The 20,529-nt window shown below is 44.4% G+C and overlaps 1 protein-coding gene across 1 annotated transcript in view; it reads left to right on the top strand.

The window, feature by feature from the left end:
• Positions 1 to 20,529, top strand: part of ATP8A2 (ATPase phospholipid transporting 8A2) — a 433,576-nt gene that overhangs the window by 28,837 nt on the left and 384,210 nt on the right. Inside the window, exons 2-3 of the mRNA XM_044441796.1 lie at positions 14,203 to 14,393; positions 14,665 to 14,809. Coding sequence (XP_044297731.1) covers positions 14,203 to 14,393; positions 14,665 to 14,809 — 336 coding nt within the window. The remainder of the gene's footprint in view (positions 1 to 14,202; positions 14,394 to 14,664; positions 14,810 to 20,529) is intronic.

The raw sequence follows: 20,529 nt of genomic DNA on the forward strand, positions 1-20,529 counted from the left end.
CTATGAAATAGGTGGTTTAGGGCTGGAAGTCTAACATGGTACAGTGAGAAAAGGCCCAGCTGGGGAAGGGGGAGCAGTGGAGGAAGGAGAGAGAAACAGAAGTTCTTCTTGATTTCCATCTGCTGCAACTCTGTCAAAAGAGACAAGGGTAGTGATGCAAGGCCCCTGCTGAAGGCTTTTGGAGACACTACTTGGATCACTCCCCTTAGCCAGTAGGGATTCATTTTCTTGCAACTTCCACTTGTCTCCTTTTTACCTTGGTGTCATCTTCCTTTTTCTTGGCCTGATGTTTAGGGAATGTTGTGATGCAGCCCTAAGAAGCTGTTTGAATTTCTTGTAGATTCCTCAAGAGAAAAGAGCTCCAAAACTGCTTTTGTTAGAGAACTCTGCAAGGCTGTTGAAAAAAAGTACTTTGCTAATGCTCAAAGATGATTTCTTCTCATGACAATATGAGCTCTGGCATTAAAGCATTTTTTGGCTAGACTGCTAGCAAAGCCTGGCTCAGATTACAGATAGGGGAGAGGTATGGGAAGAGAGAGGACATTTAGGTATTCACCTCAGAAAGATTTTCACAGCTTTGCTTTTTAAAGAAAAGTACCAGTAAAAGCCATGTTTGTTTAGTCTTTTAGTCAGGGGCCCATAATTCTGCACATAGTAAGTCCTACTGAAATCAGTATAACTTAATGATTGTAAACATGCATAGGATTGCATGAGAAATCCAAGAGGAATCAGCAACAGAAAAGTCAGTGTGGCCAGTTTTATCTTCAGTGCTCAAGTATGTCCCTCCTTGGCCCTTCTTTCCATCCTTTAATTTTGTGATTCCCAGAACAGTTGGGGATTAACTGCTTTATTTACTAAATAATCGCACCCCCAAAATAAATTTGCATATATTTGCATGCAGGTTAACAACTTCTAAACAAACCTTTTACTTTTTGCAAGCTTGTAAAAGTACCTGTTATTTGCTTCATTTTCAAGCAATTCAGTCTCTATTTTTCTTGGGACACTGTAGCTGTTGTTTCTGGTCAGAAGATTTTTCTGCTTTTGTCATTCTTGTCAAACGAATTTATTGTACCTGTTTTCCACCCTTGCTATATGTATAAATCATGCACTTTTCCTATTTTGCTAAGTGAGGCATACATAATTCTTTCAATGATTTTAACATTTGTTTGTCCTTTTAATTCCCCCTAATGTTCCCTTTCTTTTTGACTAGTCTGCTCAGCAAGCAAAATTATTAATGATTCTGTTTTGCTTATATGTATGCAAATCAAAATCAGTGGTGGGGCATTGCATTGTTCATTTAATGATATTCTTTTCAGCTGTTTTGGCATTGTTAACTTCCAAACTCTTGCTTCCCATCATAATCTTTAATTTTCCTCATTAGTGCATGAACACACTTTATGCAGCAGACACAATTCTGGCATGTTTATCGGTTTTATAGCAGTATTTTCTGCAGCAAATGAATCAAGTATGGAAGCATTACCTGTGTGTGCCCATGATTTAAGCACCCATGTGTGTCAGATAGGAAACTGGATTGGGCCAGGTTTACATATATATGTGTTTTAATCAGACAAAGCTTTTCATAGATGGTAATGAACATTATTACCTGCCCATGTCTGCCATCAAACTGCAGTAAAAGTCACAGTGGTTTCAAAGCTGGCAACTTAATGGATTGTTTGCATTCTTGACCCATTCACCACAGAATATGTGGCGGTATTGCTCTTCTTCCCACTGCAAAGCATCTGTAACAAGGTTGCTGGCCCTTTAAGAGCCAAACCAAGCATCTGAGGACGGTGGAGATCTCAGAAGGACTCTCCTGGCCTGACTCTAAATCGCTGCCAGTTGCTCCCAACCAGTGCTGCAGGAATTTGTCAATAGTCAAGTTTCAGCACCGCTGTCCATGGTCCTTGATGCAATTTAACGGTGTGTTCCATGTCATGTCTCCTCACTTGAGCTGTTGTCCAGGGCAGATGATGGAAGCCCAGGTGGAGCTGGCTGGTGAATAGTTACTTCTGGGTAGGATGGAAGGGTCAATTCCTTTGGAAGACTGATTCTTATTCTCATTGTCCACCCTCATAATCACCATTGCAGGACAGTATATGCAACCAAGTAAATAAATAATAATGATTAAAACCTGTAGGAGATTCTAACTGACCGAAAGCAGAAGGTAACCATTAATGGGGAATCATCGGGATGGCGGCCAGTGACAAGCGGGGTCCCCCAGGGTTCTGTCCTGGGGCCGATCCTGTTTAATCTTTTCATTAACGACATGGAAGAAGGGGTGAACAGTCTGCTGATCAAATTCGCAGACGACACTAAAACTGGAGCAGTGGCCACAACTGAGGCAGGTACTCCAGATCCAAAAGGATCTGGACAGACACTGGAAGTGGGCAGGAGACAACAGGATGGCGTTCAATGTGGATAGGTGCAAGGTCTTGCACTTGGGGCATAGGAATAGGTGTCATAAGTACAGGTTAGGTGACAAGTGGCTGGAGAGCAGCACTTGTGAAAGGGACCTCGGGATACTGGTTAACTGCAGGCTAAACATGAGTCAGCAGTGTGATGCGGTGGTCAAGAGGGCGAACGCCACCCTTGGTTGCATAGCCAGAAGTGTGGCTTCTGGATCAAGAGAGGTATTGCTACCACTCTACACAACTCTGGTGCGCCCACAACTGCAGTACTGTGCTCAGTTTTGGGCCCCTCATTACAGAAAGGATATAGCCAGGTTGGAGTCAGTGCAGCATAGGGCCACAAGGTTGGTGGCCGGTTTGCAGGGGATGGGGTATGAGGCGAGGCTGAGGGAACTGGGTCTCTTCGGCCTGCAGAACAGGAGACTCAGAGGGGATATGTTGACAACATACAGGTATGTCAGGGGATGTCACACGGAGGTGGGTAGAGACCTGTTCTCCCCTGCAGAGGAAGGCAGAACGTGCTCCAACAGAGCAAAGCTCAGGGAGCCAAGGTTCCATTTGGATGCCAGGAAGCACTTCCTGACAGTCAGGACCCCGAGGGGGTGGAATGGGCTTCCCCGGGAGGTGGTTGAGGCCCCATCGGTGCGGGTGTTCAAGGATAGGCTGGACATCCACATGGTGGGCATGTCGTGAGCGGAGCTGGCTGGTGCCGGAGGTCAGACTAGATGGCCCGGAAGGCCCCTTCTGACTCGCTCTGTTTTCTATGTTTCTAACCATGAATCTCCCTGAGCATTCTGGCTTTCTTTCTTTCTTTTGTTATTATCTCTTCCTCCATGAATTTGTCTAGCCCCTGCCATAAAAGGCATCTAAATTGGTGGCCATCAATACATCTTGCTAGAGTGAGATCAACTATGCACTGTATGAGGCATTTCCTGATACCTACATGAACTAATAATGCAAAGGCCGGTGAATGTTTTTGCTTTCCCCCTTATACATTCAGGTAGTAATTTGTCATTGGGTGTGGATGCACATGTTGCCACTGTTGTAACAAATCAGAATTCTGTTTGAACGTAACATGAAGCAAACCATGTGCAGAGGATTCCTGGTTGGTTTGACAGAAGGAGCCATGGGGGGGGGGGCTGAGCAGGGTGCACCCCAAACATGCTTGTAGATGAACTGAAAAAGGCTGGGTTGTAATTAGGTATGAGCTTGAACCAGTTACCAAAAACCTATTTTCCATAATGGTGCTCCATACAGAAGCACTTATACTTACCCCCTTTTCCTACCTGGATCTAGAATACATAAATAGATCTATGCCACTCTCAGTCTTCTAGAAAAGGCAGAGCTGGCCTGAGATGAACAAAAGGAGGAGCAATGCCCTCTTTTCTCCACAAGCTAAGTAGCTTAGAAATAATAATAATAACAACAACAACAGCAACAACAACAACAATCCAAATATAACTATTATCTCATTAAACAATTCAGCTATCCATTTTCATATTTCTTTTCTTTTATAAGTGTGTATATAAATGTGAGGAGTGAATAAAAAAGTCAATTGGATTTCTTTCTCTTCCTGCTTTTTTCCTATTACTGTGCTCATTTGTTGTTATACTGTAACACTTTCCTTCCTGCTATCTAAATACATTTTATCCTGCTTCCTGATAAAGATTCACTTTATTGCTTGAGCCTTCTGAAAGCACTAAGTGGTGGTTTTGGCATCTGCAAGCTAGGAATGATTACAGGTTTGTTTTGTGGCAAAATGCTGTAATTTCATCAGTTATTCATCAAACCAAACTGACAGCAATCTCATGTACCTTCTAGAACCATCCCCCCTTCCATTTGGAGTTAAATAATTTGAAGGGCAAAGATTTTGCCTTCATAAGGTGAGGTTACAGTTACCAAGTGAATAGAAATTACCCTGATCGGCTCAGGTGCTTCAGCAACCATTTGATGAGCTGATGATGATATTTATTCTGTGAAAGGTTTCATTGGCCAATATCTGCAGATCAAGTCATTGTCAAGGCACAGAGCTATGGAGTTCAGCTCAAATATTGCTGACTGTGTTTGCAGGAGAGAGATTACTCTTGTTAGCAATGCTTACTGATTATTTATTGAGAGTATGTGTTAATCAGCTTTCTATCAGAGCCATCAAAGTGATTCACAATTACATAAAATCAAAGCAATAAAACAAAGGACAAAATGAAAAATTCTTTAGAATGGGCCAAAACTATTTTAAAAGCCTGGAGGAACAGAACAGTTTTCACGTCTGCAATTCTTGGAAGGTGCATTCCTGGTAAGGAGTTCCATAGTCAGGGTGCTACAACAGAAATCACCCTTTCTCATGTAACCCCTGGTCTAGCTTCTCTTGGCAATAGGATATCAAATGTGGCTGCAGATGAAAATGATTAAGTACAGGTAAGCTCAGGTAAGAAAAAATAATGCTGCCCCTAACCCAGTTTTACAACCTCATAAGTAGTCAAAGCCAGAACTTTGAGTTGCTTTTGGAAAGGAATTGGGAACTGGAAGAGTTGGTTCAACATCTGTTGACTTCCAAGTATATGCCAGATGAATAAATGGTCAACAAATTTTGCTCTAGCTGTAGCTGCCAAAAGCTTTTTCAGGAAAGCCCCATGTTAAGCATGATATGGTAATATAAATGAGAGGAAACTTAAGGATAGTCCACTGTGACCTAATCCATTATCAAGTGAGCTTCATAGCCAATATTTGCTGCATTAAGACTGTAATCTTAAAGGCACTTGCCAAGGAGTGAACCAAGCTGAATACAGTGGGACTCATTGTCAAGTAAGTTGTATAGGATTACACTATAAAATTATTCCTTGAATACCATCAGTTGCTAAAGCTCTCCCAGCTGTCCCAGAAATTTTAAGTGATGTCAATAAAAAGTTATTGGTCACAGAGATGTAACCATAGCTGGTTCTGGCATGTGATTTAACATTCACTGAATGCATAACCCTAAACTAGTTCCAGGGCATAGTTTTCAGGGACATGATGCAGCAACCCCCATCAAGTTCAGCAGGACTTATTCCTAAGTCTAAATTTAGAAGAGCATGTACTTCCTCAGGCCCTTAGGCTATTTTTCAGCAGCCCTCCTTCAGGTCCCCTCCAACAAGGGAAGGTTGGAGTGTGGTTGTGAGAGAGAGGCCTTCCCAGTGGCGGTGCCCCACTTATAACCTCCCCTTGGAGGCTCATCTGACGCCTGCATTGTTATCTTATCTTGGTAAAGGCCTTTCTTGTTTTCCAGGTATTGGAGACTCCTACTTCTAGGTTCTTGTGGCTTTTTTTTATCAATTCCTGTGCAGTTGCTTGTTTCACATTATATTTTGTTCTCAATATTTGTACTGTATTTTATTGTAAACATTTCTACAGCATTTTATGTTTTTAACTGCATTTCAAAATGGAATTTTAGTTTCACTTAGAATCTTCCCAGAGAAGAAATGTGATTGAGTAAGTTAGAAAGTTACTAAATAATTTTTTTTAAAGGTAAGTAAGCATGCTGAAAATTCAGCAATATGCTTCAAAAAAATGATTGGAAGTAAGAATACAGGGGCCATTTCGATGACCCTTTCTCCCCATTTTCTGAAAGCCAGATCATTATCCCCCTTGGAAATCCTTTTCAGCCAGGAAGCCACTGCAAAGGTTCAAAAGAGGGGCCCTTCCTAGGCTGGGCTGCTTTTGGCAATGCCAGCTGCAACAGCAGCTGTGCCTCTTGGCAGGCAAGATGCCAACAGGTGCAGGGGAGGCAAGAGCAAGCCAAGACAGACCACACGCGAAAGAAGGGGTGGGCCTCCCATCTTTTCACAGTTGCAGAGATGAAGATTGCATTTTGTGCAGGGGGAAACTTGTCAGGAGAACAAGAGAAAAGCTGCCACCTTCTTGAATGCCACCCTTTCTCCCTTGCTTTTGAAGGAATGGGAGCCCAATTGTCCTTCACACACACCTAATTCAGTTCACTTTAGGTTCCCATAGATCCAATCAAATGGTATAATTGCATGTGCATCTTTCCTGCCCTGTTCCCTTCCCTTCCCAGTGAATAAACATGACATGGAGTCAAGCCAAAATGGCTTGGGACCCAAATATCTTCTGGGAAGGTTGTTCTAACATGCTTTGCCCTCCTTGGGCGACAACAAAATGAGCCTATTTTGTGCTGGCACACCATTTGTGGTGTGTCATGGAGGTGCATCTGGAGCCACTGTCATTTTGGAGCCAGGGCAAAATGCTTGCCCAGGCTTTTTAAGCTGATCAGCCTGTTTTCCTTTTAGCTGTCATTCATTCATTTACTCATAATTCCTATGCCCTGACCTTCAGGAGCACAGAGTGGCTTACAATATTAATACACAAATAACAGTAAAAAACAAAACCCGATTAAACATAACCATTTAAAATGCAACAATAATCTAATCAATTGCATGCAAGTGTTTCCTCTTAACCAAAACAATGTCTTGCTCTGGAGCTCTGGCTTGAGAGAAAGTAAAGGCGAGGAGAGTTGCTGTGGAGAGGTAAGCTCTGGAAAACAAGGGGCATCCCATTCTTACATGTTTCAAACCAGACACTCTCATGGTCTAACTTGGTGTGTGGGGGGGGGGGGGCATTCTCTGTTTAAGCACAAAGAACCGCTGCCGCAACCCTTCAATGAAACTGGTTGTCTGCATCTGAGAACAGATATAGCTGGTTATCAACCTCTGCTCAGTGTGCCTAGGCATTTCATGTGTGCAATAGTTCATGTGCAGAGCTTTGATCAGTGTACTGCTGCCTCACTTAAAATAACTCCCCTGTCCTGCCATTACTGTTTGAGGGGCTTAAAGACAACATGAAAATGCAATATCATCCACATAGATACAATTGCACAGGATTTTTAAAAGATGCAGCATAAAATACAAGTGCAGGGAAAATAAAACTAATTTTCAGCTGGTGTTAAAAAGAAAACAAAGATGGTGCCAGTGAACCTTCCTGGGGACAGAATTCCATAAATTAGGTGCTACAGCTGAAAAAGTGCTGTCTATTACCACCTGACTTGCTTCAGCAAATGGGGCTGGGCCAAAGAGCGGGGTGTCCACAGTCAGTCTCAAACACTGGGCAGGTTTGAGTAATATCCCTTCAGCCAGGTGACTATGTAACAAGGAATGATCACCTAATTGTGTGGAAGGAGGGAAAGGCAGCTGAGCCCAAAGAAAGCAGTTTGACAAGCTGGGTTTCTCTCTTAGTTTTCATCAGAAGGACTGTGCTTCCATCCAAGAAAGAAATCTATCCCTTTACCCACAGTAACTCTGAAGGCGCAATTTGATAGTAGGTCTTCCTCTCTGTGGTGGATTAGGAGAGGCTTTGGATCTTCTAGATCCAGAGCCACCCATTTCTCTGATACACCTTCATAAGGGAGATAGGCATCTTTAAAAACACTAAGAAGGAACAAGATGGACAAAAGAATACCACCCCAATCTTTGGCTTGGCAACATGAGCCCATGCTGGCTTCTGGGTTTTGATGGACAGTGGGCAAGGCATTCTTCATGGGCTTCTTCCCTCAGCAAACGCTACCTTCTCATTGTCACACTGCTCTTGCTCCTCTTCCTGCCATATTTGCCACTTGCTTGCCAGGTGGGGAGCAAGTTGGAAGTAGAATCGGCTTCTCTTTCTCCTCCTCCTCCTCATCCACCACCTTTGTGTAGACCATAGTGAGAGGAGGTGAGCAAGGTGCTTACAACAATGCAGAGAAGGAACAACTCCGGGGGCTTTGTCAGTGCTTGGCTGGTACCCAACCAAGTCCAACAGGGGTTTGGATTTGGTGGTTCATCCCCGTGGCATTTTCCTCCCCTGCTCCTCCTGTATTGTTCAGTTAGACATTATCCTAAGAACATTGATGGATATGTTTTACATATTGCCAAGCATGTGTGACTTTCCTTTTGCTGTTTACCTGTACAAGCAACATGTGAGATTGACCTGAACTTAGTGATATAATGCAGTAGCTGAGCCTCAGGGCTATGTTATTTCTCTGTTTAAAAATTTTAGTTAATTCTTTAGGAAAAATAATATCTTTCCTTTTTTTACTGTTGTCAAGTAATTGGAACACATTGTTATGTTCTGTCAAGTTGTCTTTGACATATGACAACCCTCTGAATGAAAGTCCTCCAGAATGTCTTGTCCACAACTGCTCCATTCAGCTCTTCCAATTCAAAGTAGTTGAATCCATCAAGGAAACCATTTATATTTAGTCTTCCCTTTCATCTTCTGCCTTTGACTTTCCCTAACATGATGGTCTTCTTCAATGATTCTTGCTTCCTCATGATGTGTCCAATGTACGACAGGCTCAGTTTTGTCATTTTTGCTTCTAGGCAAAGCTTTGGCCTGGAACTTATCTGGTGACTTATAGAGTCATCAAGTCCTTGCTTCCAAATTCATGCATTTCAAGAGATGTAAAGGAAAAAATCAAGGAATTTTTGTTATATTTTGTTTACATGTCCTAAAATAGTGATGATAAACAATCCAATTACAGAAACACAATGTCAGTGAGGATCACTGTGACTTTCAAACACATGTCACCTCACATACTTGTCTTTCTCTAGCAAAGTGAGTACCTGAATTGTAAATGTAGTTTGAGGCCTCAAAGGGAACTACATTCAAATTGCAATGCTGGGCTTATCTTAAATCCGGGAATAACACGATAGAGTTCAGTGGAACTTAGACCCAGGTACCTTTGCAGAGGATTGCGAACAGGCTTAATGTTTCTCTTCAAATGCAAAATTTTGCCTGCATCTGTTCAAGACAATCTGTAGGAGCCCTCCCTAACCTGGTATTCTCCAGATGCTTGTCACGCTGTAGCAGCCATCAGCCCCAGACACAGCTTATTGGCCAAGTTATCTGGAGATGATGGGAGCTGTAGTTTAACACATTTGTAACACTCCAGGTTGGTCTAAGGCAGAGGTCTCAAACTCGCGGCCCACGGGCCAGTTGCCAGGACGGGCGGGGCACGGGGGAGGGGCCCTGTGGCCTTCAAAGCACCGGCAGCGCCCAGGCCGGCCGCGGGATGCGCGGCCCACCCCCACCGCGGTGGTGGAATACTTGATGCGGCCCAGCCTCCCCCAGACTCTACTTCCAGCGGCCCCCAGGTGAGTTGAGTCTGAGACCCCTGGTCTAAGGCCGTCAAGAATCATGAACTGTGCAGGTGTTCTGTATATAAGTTCCTGTTCTGACAGTAACTTCAGTGGTACCCCAAAACTTCAGGAGTGACCACAGTGTGAACTGTGTAAGGAGCTGTCACCTGCACACACAGCAAAACCCTGAGGAGATGTAACATGCTTGCTTGGATCCTGGCCAGAACCTCTTACTGCGTTTCCATAGAAATGGCAGTTGTAAAATCAACTGTTTGATCCAAGTGATGAGTTGGATGAATGTGAACAAAGCAGCAGGCCCTCCTGTTCTATGTAGGATCTCAGCTCAGTAGGAACGCACATGCTTTGCATGCATGGGACCCTGCATTTTAAAAAATTCAAGCATCAGGGCGGCTTGGGTCCTGGTTACCTGAAGGAGCGCTTGCATCCATAGATGCCCAGCCGCCCCCTGAGATCGCTGAAAGAAATTAGGAGCGTGGCTACTCGGAGGAGGGCTTTCTCAGCGGTGGCGCCTAAGTTATGGAATGCGCTCCCCAGAGAGGTCCGCCTGGCGCCGTCGTTATTTGCTTCTCGGCGCCAGGCAAAGACCTTTTTATTTAAGCGGCATTTTAACTGTTAATTTTATTGAATTTTATCTGGCCAGGGCGGCTTATTTTATATTGTATGTTTGTATTTTATTCTAATGTTTATATTTTTAATCTATGATTCTAATTATTTAACTTATTGTTGTAAGCTGCCCCGAGGCTTCAGCAAATGGGGCGGCATAAAAATGTTAAATAAATAAATAAAGGGCCTTTAAGATCAGTTGCTGAGGTCCATTTTACCCCACCCCCAAAGAAATGAGGGGGGTAACAATTAGGAGGAGGGCCTTCTCTATAGTGGCACCCACCTCTGCCACATGCTACCCAGAGAGCTATGTCTGGCACCTCTTTGTCGCCCCTTCGGTGCCAGCTGAAAACCAGTTATTTGAATTGAGTCACACAGGACTCTTTTAATTCCTGAGTTTTATTATTTGCTGCTGTTATCAAGAGGTTGCATTATTATAGCTGCAATGTTGTTGTCTTGTTATTGCTGTCTGTTTATGGTTTTATGCTCTTTGAAAATAACTTGTACTTTATTTGAAATTGTACACCACCTAGAGAGCCCATGGGCTATGGAGTAGTATACAAAGGCAATAAATAAGGCCTGCTATCCTAGAAACTGGTTACTTCCAGTTACAATGGACGGCAATGGTCTATTCTGGCATAAAGCATTTTTTCATATGGGCAGGATAATTTCATTAAAGGTAGTAGCAGTTTTAAAATTACACAATCATTTAAAATGTTTATATGCTACCCTTGATTATCAGATCACAAGGTGCTGTTCATAAATACACCCAAATGAACTGCCATGCATTCAGGGACAAGACTGAAAGCGAGAGTTAAGAGAGTGTGCAGGGATGTGAAGCAGTTCTGCTTTCCTCGGTGTATTTGCATTCTTCTCCTGTCTCACATGGATAACTTCTGAAACAACACAGAAGCCTGAAAAACCTATTTACCAAAGATGCAAGTGGGATTACCACGCACACAGTGAGCAGCAATCCCTCTATTAAGACACCTTCACCTAAAAGCGATACACACCATTGCCTTTCTCCAGGCAATTTTTGCCTGTGATCAGCTTTTACAATACAAAGCAGGATGTCTTTCTTTCTCTCTCTCTCTCTTTCTTTCTCTCTCTCTCTCCCCCTTCCTTACTTGTCATTTTTGTTCAGTTCTTTTTGTCATGCTTCCTACCCTACTCTTCTAGCCTCTTGACATCCATACTCACTACTTTTTTGCCTTTGGCTATAAGCTGCCCCGAGGCTTCGGCGAATGGGGCGGCATAAAAATGTTTTAATAAATAAATAATAAATAAATAAATAAATATAAAACAAAGCATTCATTCAAAGTTAGTTGATAAAATCAGGAACTCGTACCCAGGCGGGGATGCTTGCTGGAAGTTGGCTTTGAGGCTAAGGATTCTGTGTCCCCAAAGCAGATGCTCACGGGTCTGTACTGCCTTTCCATGGTTGGGCTGTTTCTGAAATTCAGAAAAGCCAACCCAGTATATGGCTGATTTGTTATTGACCTCAGAATGACCCAAGACATAATTACTCTGTGCTTGTGTGCCACATAGCACTTTTTTATTTATTTATTTTATTTTTATTAAAACATTTCTATGCCGCCCCATTCGCCGAAGCCTCGGGGTGGCTCACAACATGAAGTAAAATACAAAAAATAACAATATAAAAATAACAATATAAAATAAAATAAATCGCCCTGGCCAGATAAAATAAGCAAATAGCACTTTAACTAAACTGGCTGGGTTAAGACCAAATAAAAATAATTTTACAATGCAACCAATATCTTGTGTGCTTCTGCTTGTTGCCCTTAACAGTTTAAATATCATTCTTGTTTGAATCTGTCCCCAGTAAAGTAGATGACCTTTGGATGCTTTCAGAGGAATGAGTGCTCTCGCTGCAAGCTTTTGTGTTTTTCTAGACAGAACCCTTTGCTACCCTGACTTGGCCAGGCCAGGCATATTGGTCTAGAATTCCAACATCATTCCCAGCTAGTATGGCTAAGGTCTTCTGATAGTGAAGGGAAGGGCAACTGATATTTTCAGTTATAGCACTCCAAATAAATGTTATTTGCAGTCGTTTAAGTAGCATGCAAATCTGTTTCTCTTGGTGTTTGCTTGAGGGTTGCTATCATGTGCTGTAGTGGCATTTGGAGGTTAATTTTGGGTGTACTTTGCTTTATTGTCAGATTTTGAGTTTTATATTTTCTTTTATCAATAGTTGTTTTTTTAAAACAATTTTATGAACATGGTTATGAAAGGGTGTGTGTGTGTGTGTGTGTGAAGTAAATAACTCGTACAGTACCTTACCATTCCCTACGGTAGAGCATTATATTCAGCTCCAGATTCTAGGAGAGGGTCAAGGATATTTTGGTGCTAATGGAGTTTTTTCTCCTCTTTTTTTAGCCTCCATGCGTGGGGGTGGGGTGGGGTGGGGTGGCTGGCTAGGAAGCTATAACCTCTCCTCATTTTGTTCATAGTGGTCTCTACTTAAATCAGGTCCCTCTGCATGCAAACTTTTAAAAAGAACCTTTGCGTTAGCATTGCTCAGATGAGACGGATTCCCCATAGCCTCTAGTGTAGTCCAAATGTGTTCAAGGAGAAGGGAACATTTGACCTGAGGTGAGTGTCTGATTCACAGTGTACCCTTTACACTCTTATACGTGTCTGCTCAGAAGTAAGGTCCACTAAGTGCTCCTAGATATGGAATTATAGGTGCCTCAGCTATACCAGCTTTCAACTAGGCAAGGCATCAGTTGGTGGGTACCGTGCCCAATGCCAGAAAGAACTTTGAGGGGAAGCCAGTGAGAAATGGGCAGAGATGCTTTGCTGTCTATTCTTACCTTTGTGACTCTGATAATCGGTCCGTTGGCACACTCTGCTTCAGTGATGCCATCAGGTCCGGACTTTTGGGCAGACATCCAGGCTCCACTGAGGAAAATAAGCAGGAGGGCACCCTGGATGCAGCAAGGCAAGATTATTATTTTTTGAAATCAGTGAAGTAATGCACATTACTATCTAAAGAGGCCTGCATAAGACCATTCAGTCCAGTGGTACCTCAGTGAGCCCCTGTTTTCAGAAGATCTGTAATTTTTCTTCTCCCTAACAAAGGCATTTTGTAGCAGAGTACATGAGGCTATTCTGGAGTAGTTCCGAGTCTCCTTTCCCACTGGATCTCATATTGAACATCACCCATTGTTTTCTCTGCATATTAGGGAAGAGGCTCTGGGGCAAAACAAACAAATGACATCGATCCATCATGTGTTTCCCTGCCCTCATTAGCTCTACCCTTTCTAGTTTTTTTGGGGGGGGGGTCAGTTTGTCTCCTGTGGCCCAGCAATGATGCAGCTAGGCAATTTGGGGCAGTGGACTGAACAGTTTAATGGGTCCCATTTAGATGGCCTATTCAGTTGCAAAAGCAAAACAACTAATATTTCTCTCACTCTTCCCATCCAGTGACCATTCCAAGCAGTGACTGAACTCACACCTGCTCAGCTTCATCGGGGTGCCTCCCTCAGGTGCCTTCAGTGCATGTCCTAAGGCATGTTAGAACACAACACTGTTTGCCATTCCTTGCACTATAACAATGGAGGGATGTTGTCCATGGGGTCGTGATGGGTCTATGCGACTAAACACACACTATAATTACAGTGACAACAGCAGCAATAGCCAGTGAGACTTAGGGGACCCGAGTACCAATCCCCACTTGCCTGTGAGGCTTGCTGGCTGACTTTGGGCCAGTCTCAGCCCAACCTGCTTCACAGGGTCGTTGTGGGGACCCTGTGAGCTGCCTCGGGTTCCATGGAAGAGGGAAGAAAGGAAGGATGCAACTGTAACAGTGCGAATAAGAATCCTCCGAGTGGGTGTAGCTGGAAGGCTAAACGCACTCCAGTCAGTGGCGTTACGGGAATGCAGCGGGGATTGCTTCTGCCGCCTTCAGGGTGGTCGTAGGGCGCTGGACTGGTGCCCAAGGCGCAGGGCCAGCGGCAGCCTAGACGAGATCCAGCCGTGCGCGCGCGCTCCCGGCCGCCGCTCCCATCCAGCCCAAGCCCTCTCCTCCTCTGCCATCTTCCTAGCTACCGCGGCGGCGGCGGCGGCGGCGGCTGTTGCTGCCGCCGCCAATCAATAAGTGGGTGGGCTCAAAGCTGGCGACGGCGGGGCTCGAGGGAGCGTCGCCCTTTCGCTGGGCCGTCACTCCGTTGTTTATTCGCAGCGCTGCCTGCCGCTCGCCGCCTGCTGCCTGCCGCCTGCGGGAGCGCGCCGCGAGGTCTGTGCCTGCCTCCCCGCCGACCGGGCTGGCTTCGCGCGCGTGCCGCCGTCGCTCGCCGCCTTCGCGCCGGGGGGAGGCTGTCGCCCGGGCGACTTTGCACAGGGCTGCGGGGTGGAGCGATGCGCGGAAAAAAGCGTGCGGCGCCCCGCGCCGGGTGCCTTCGCCCGCCTTCTCTGCCTCCCCGCATCGTTTTCTCTCATAACTGATTGATTCCCCCCCCCTTCTTTCTCTTCTCTTGTTTGGCTGCTGCTGCCGCCGCCGCCGGCAGGACCCATTTGTTCCTCTTCGGGCTACAAGAAGGCGGATGATGAGATGTCCGGGGCCACGTCTTCTGCGGACCAAGAAGAGGCAGCAGCCCGCACCATTTACTTGAATCAGGCCCAGCAGAGCAAGTTTCACGACAACCGGGTCAGGTAGGAGAGCACGTGCCCGGGAGGGCTGGGGAATCCGTGTCCCTTCCCAGGTCTCACATTAGTCTCAGTGCCTGTGGCTGTGATGGGGACTGGGAGATGATGGGAATTGTACTCCAGTATCTCTGGAGGACACCAGATAGAAGTCTGCTCTAGATTGACCCAGCGAGTATTTTGGCGAAGAGCTTGAGCTTGCTGCGGGTAGAGGTCTAGAACTAAACCAGGAGTGCATAAGTTGTGGCCTTCCAGATGTTTTGGCTGATGATGTGCATTAGTCGTAACCAGCACGACCAATGGTGAGGGATGTTGGGAAGTGTTGGCCAAAACATCTGCAGGTCCACAGGCTGCCACCCATGATCTAAACCCTACTAATCTGAGTACAGCTCTTGGTCAGCAGTCTGATGGTGCTGGAGGGCTACTTTGAGAAGAGGGCGATGGTGGCCAGTGCGATCTCCCAGGTTCCATTGCCAGCCAGCCCTGTTCTGCTACCTCTGTTTTGCCCCTGAACTGCAAATGGGCAGCTTGGTGCATCCCTGGCCACGTGTTGGACTGCAGTTTTGATCAGCCACAGCCAGCATGGGCAGTGGTCAGGGACACTGGAATGTATAGTCCTGAACACCTGGAGGACACCAGGTTAGGGAAGGCTGCTTTGATGGAGCCGGTGTTTCTACCACTCTCCAGCAAGTCCTAGTGGAAGCGGACAGAAACATGTCTAAACCTAGGAGGGCATGTTCATCCACCCTGAGAAAAAGGTAGACATTTAAGCCTGTACATATCAACACCAGGCTGATTTCTCCTGCTGCTTTTGCTGTCACTGCTGGGAAGGATTTTTGCTGCTGCTGCTGCTGCTTTTTAATGTGATTGGTTGGCTGTGCCCCTTGATGAAGTCCTGCCTCCTGAGCAACAACAGAAAGCAGTCCAGGAAGTGAGTTACAAGCAGGAGCCTGTCAAGATCAGGGCAATTCAGATAGGAAGAGAAGGTCACTAGCAGGTGATGGATAATCAACTCTTATTTGCAGGAGAATGGTGCCAGGGCTGGTAACAGGTGGGGCACAATAGTGAGAGATCAGTTACCAATGATTGTACAGTGGCTCTCTCAGCAGGACTATTGTGAGCGCTAATAACAGACGGCACAGTTGGCAGCTCCCCTAACAGGAGGCCATGAGAGAGGAGTTTACAGATAGATCTGGGTCTCTTGGAGGGAGCAGAGTTACGTCATACATGCAAACTTCCAATTTATTACCTTTGAGCAACGTGAGAATGTCCTTGGCGCTGTGTGCTGTGCAAGGGTCTGCTTCCAAAGACTGGACATGCATCAGGTTCCTAGGACCTGTTCCAAATAAGCATTACATCACCTGCATCCAAGAATGGCCGCAGTGATCAATTTCTAGAAAGATGACCTGAAAGATTATATGTATAATCTGCATTGCAAGATTATATGTAGAATCTCAGGTGTATGGAAGTTCATGTTACAGTGGATGAAATCCAGTGCAGATCCCCCCCTTTATGCTGTACCTGCCCTGTATACCTTCCAAATCTGCTCTGGAGAGTTGGGGACCATCTGAGACAGGTTTTTGGGGGGAAGTACAAGGGATGCAATGGAGAGGAAGGCAGGGAGTAAAGCCTTTTTACATGCAGGAATTTAATTTTGCTTCTAGTGGTGAGGGAAAGGATCCTTCATCAGCTCCAGGACATGTTTTTTAAGTATACAGTAGGACCCCGGTATCTGTGGGGGATAGGTTTCATGCCCCCCAGCCCAGGGGATACCTGAAACTGTGGGTAGTACCAAACACTATATACTGTACAGTTGGTCCTCCACATTCACAGGATTAGGGGTGCAGGACCCCCACAGTAGTAGGAAAAACTTTAGGCTACAATCCCATATGTATGTATCTGGGAGTAAGTCCTGCTAAACTCATAGGCTGTAAAACCTACTCAGAGATAAGCCCTATGTGGAAAATTCGCACGTGCCCAATCCTTTCCCACTGAAACCAGTAGAACTTTGAATGGCTTTGGCTTGATCTATCCTGCCCTGCATAAAGAGCAATCCCATTTGTTGTATCATGTGATTATCTGAGTATTTTTAAAGCTTTTAAAAGCTGTACTTATATTTTTCAGTTAGGCTTAGCAAGCAGATTGCCTGGTGGTTAGGGAAGGAATGCCCATTTACAATGGCTTTATTAACATTACAGTTATAATGAGAGAGAGTGAGTTAGAGAGAATTTCATCTTTTCCTAAGACATTGTATGTGTTGAACAGCTTTAGTTTTACTTCTTCCTTCCTGCCAAATAGCTGTTTCTGGAAGTAGAGGGCCTTTAATCATGATGGTGGCCTAGGATGCAGTTTGCCTCTCTGTACCTGTTGCTGGGAGATCCAAGCAGGAGGATGCTATTGCAGTCAAGTCCTGTCTGTGCTTCCCATGCACACCTGGTTGCCCAAGGTGGGAACAGAATGATGCACCAGATAACCCTTTGGTCTGATTCAGTGTGGCTGCTCTTATGTTCTTACAGAGGTATCTCATGATTAAGGCATTAGTAGCTTTACCATATCAAGCAGTTTCTTTCAGTGTACAATCTGCTTTGCGAATCTTACCAAATTTCCCTTCATGCAGATCCTGTGAGACCAGTTAGCAGACTTAATGCAGTCCTAGTTATATCTACTTGACACCTCAGTGAGACTTACTTCCGCAAAAGTGTGAACTAGATTGCAGCCCAAAGTCACCCTAAATCACCTAGAGAGGTTCATGGCTAAACAGTGTGGAGTGGAGAAGATGACATAACCCTTATTTCTATTTCCACCCCACTGTTGAAATAAAGGATGGTGGAGTAGGTGTGAGCTAAAAGGGAAGGTCTTAAATCCAGCCTGACAGATTGTGCATGCAATTTGGAAGTGGAAACTTCCAGAGCCTGGTCTAGCTTAAATTGACCATATGGGGTGGTCATGGAGAAGTAGGGCTGGGAAGGTACCCAAGTCCTTCAGAACAGCTCTTTGCACTGGGTCAGGGACTTGCTCTTGGATTCGCAGGATCCATCTCTCCAGGTAGCCTACTCCTTTGTTAAATCCAGCCCATCAAACAGTTTTCCTTCATCCTCTGCATGCTACTACTCAACCACAGACTGAGAAAGGAAGGAAAGGAAAAGTCTCTGGTGGAAAATGACTATAATGAGCTGGATTTGTTTCATGGGCTTTCAGTTTCCCACCCCATATCACAGTGCAATCCTGCATCTATTGGTCAGATGTCAGTCTAATAGGACTTAGTTGCCAATAATCATATATAGGCTGCAGCCTTGGCTGCACCCCTTACTTGTTTTACTTGATGAGTAACAGAAGTGTGAGGTTATATACAGGAAATTGCCTGCTGAATGGAAAGCAGCAAGGATAAAGTACCACAGTATAGCACCCAAAGGCTTTGGCTGATGAAACTCTTTTATCAGGAAGAAAAAAAATATGTCACTAAAAGTTGGCCACAGTAGGAGACTTTGATTTGCAAGAAGAAAGAACCAAGCAGGAATTTTACAAGTTTAATATGAGAACTTAGTTATTTCTAAAGCAGTGTTTCTTTCTGGTTTTATGAAGTGAAAACAAAACTAATATCAGCTATTTTTTGTTATGTATTTAAATAGATTAGTGGTAGCAGGGACACTGAGATGAGAAACAGAGCTCCTACTATTCTTAGGGATGATTATGTGCAGACTTCTGAGAAAGTAGCCCAGATGTATCAGGGCAAGGTGAAAGATTCACCATCTATCTGTTCAGTATTTGAAAGAAAACAGTGTGCTGCATAGTGTGTGTGAGAAACAGATGGCTGTTATGTACTCAGTTGTGCGATGTTAGACTAAAATGCAATTTTTATGCAATGACTTTTCCATATTATTTGAAAAACATAGCAAATGACACCAAATAACTTATTTGATGGCTGATTGATTCTCAATAAGGCTAATAAAAATAAGCTGTAGTTATGGACATTATAGTTTTAGCTTTAAGAATTGTTTCTCAAAGCAATTGAGCAGCAAAAGAGTACAAAGCTCACTGGGTGATTTTGAGCTATCTTCAACCAGCCTCATAGGTTTGCTGTGAAAATAAAATAGGAAAACATTAATTTGAGTTCTCAAGCAGAGTTGTCTAGCAACTGTCCAGCACAAAATCCAGTTGTAATGTTTTGTAGAAAGGAGATAGGTTGGCTTTTGACATGGATTTTAAAAAAGGAAAGACAGATCAAGCATGTGTGAGAAACTGAGATATTTTTACATCTGTGAATACAGGAAAGTTTTGTAGATTACCAGCTTCTCAAATCTGAAATTAACAGGATTATCAATATTATATTTTATGTCCCATGTTTTGTGTTAGACCGTGGGTTAGGGTGGAGTCGCCAAAATGCCTGACCAGTAATTTTTGGCAAAAATCCATGTTCCATGGAAACCATGCAAAGCTACCTGCTGCGCTATATGAACCCAGTAAGTACGTCTCTGATTGGATCCAGCTCTTCTTATGTTGATCCAGCAAGGCTGACTGAACCTGGATGCTTGCTTCTGCCAAATACATCATAGTGGAGCCCATGCATTCTGTGCTGCTACCCTGATCACACTCTTATTGTACACGTTCATGGCTGTTATGCTGGAATATAATGATATAGCGCCTTCGCCTTCTCATTTGCATCCAGTAAGTACGTCCAGCACTTGGACAATACTGGCCCTGTAATGAGACTGATACTGGGTTGAAAGGCAGGATGGCATCCACTCCTCATACATCCCCATCAGGTGAACATCCTTGGCAGAAGAGTCAGTGCTGACTATCTGACCAGCAGCACTGATCTGTGCGCACAGGAGCCTTTGTAATGGAGAACATCGCTTACCTGTAGGTACTGACTTTGACTTCAGTGCAAGAAGATCTCTCTGCATTTGTATGTTCAATGCTTGTGCAGTCAGCACGTTGTCTTTAATTGTATTAATGCATTAATACTGATGCACCACTTAATATAATACCATGTCTCAGTGGTTTAAATGCCCCCCTCCCCAAGCATTCAAGTCCAGGAGCAGTGGGTGCAGAGCAAAGCAGGTGCTTACAGGTAAGCTTTTGTGCAACTTTAATGCCATCAGAGACTAAAATGATAGCCCTTTTTTCAGCCCAAAGTACCTAGTGAAATGCAAGGCAGTCTGACAACATTGTCATGTTACGTGACTGGCTGTCTTACAGGGATTAGTGGGAGGAAGGATAGCCAGAAGAGCAATATTGCAAAGCAAAACAAAACTCAAGAACTTACATAAAGTGGCTCATTTCTTTGTTTTGCTTTTTACTGTAACCCTGTTTGTTTACCTCATGCTGTAGCTTTATGAATTAAACATTTTAATTCCATTTTCTGGAAAGGGTTCTCATCAAGGGATAGAATGCAGTTTTGTTCCACTTCAGAAGAAAGAAATGTTGTTTGTACCACTATCAAGTTGTCTCTGGAATATGGTAACCCTATGAATGAATGGCCTCCAAAATGTCCTGGCAGTGACAGCCCTGCTCAGCTGTTATAAACTCAAGACTTATATGGAATCAGTCCGTCTCAATCTGGTCTTCCTCCTTCTCTTCTGCATGCAACTTTCCCTGGCAGGATGGTCTTCTCCAGCAAGTCTTACCTTCTTGTGACATGTCAGTTTTACTTCCAGGGCAAGCTCTGGCTTGATCTGATCTAGGACCTACATGTTTCTCTTTCTGTAGGTTCAGGGTATCACAAAGCT

Source organism: Varanus komodoensis, unplaced genomic scaffold (genome assembly GCF_004798865.1).
Source record: "Varanus komodoensis strain SLA01 unplaced genomic scaffold, ASM479886v1 scaffold4, whole genome shotgun sequence".
Classification (NCBI taxonomy): Eukaryota; Metazoa; Chordata; class Lepidosauria; order Squamata; family Varanidae; genus Varanus; species Varanus komodoensis.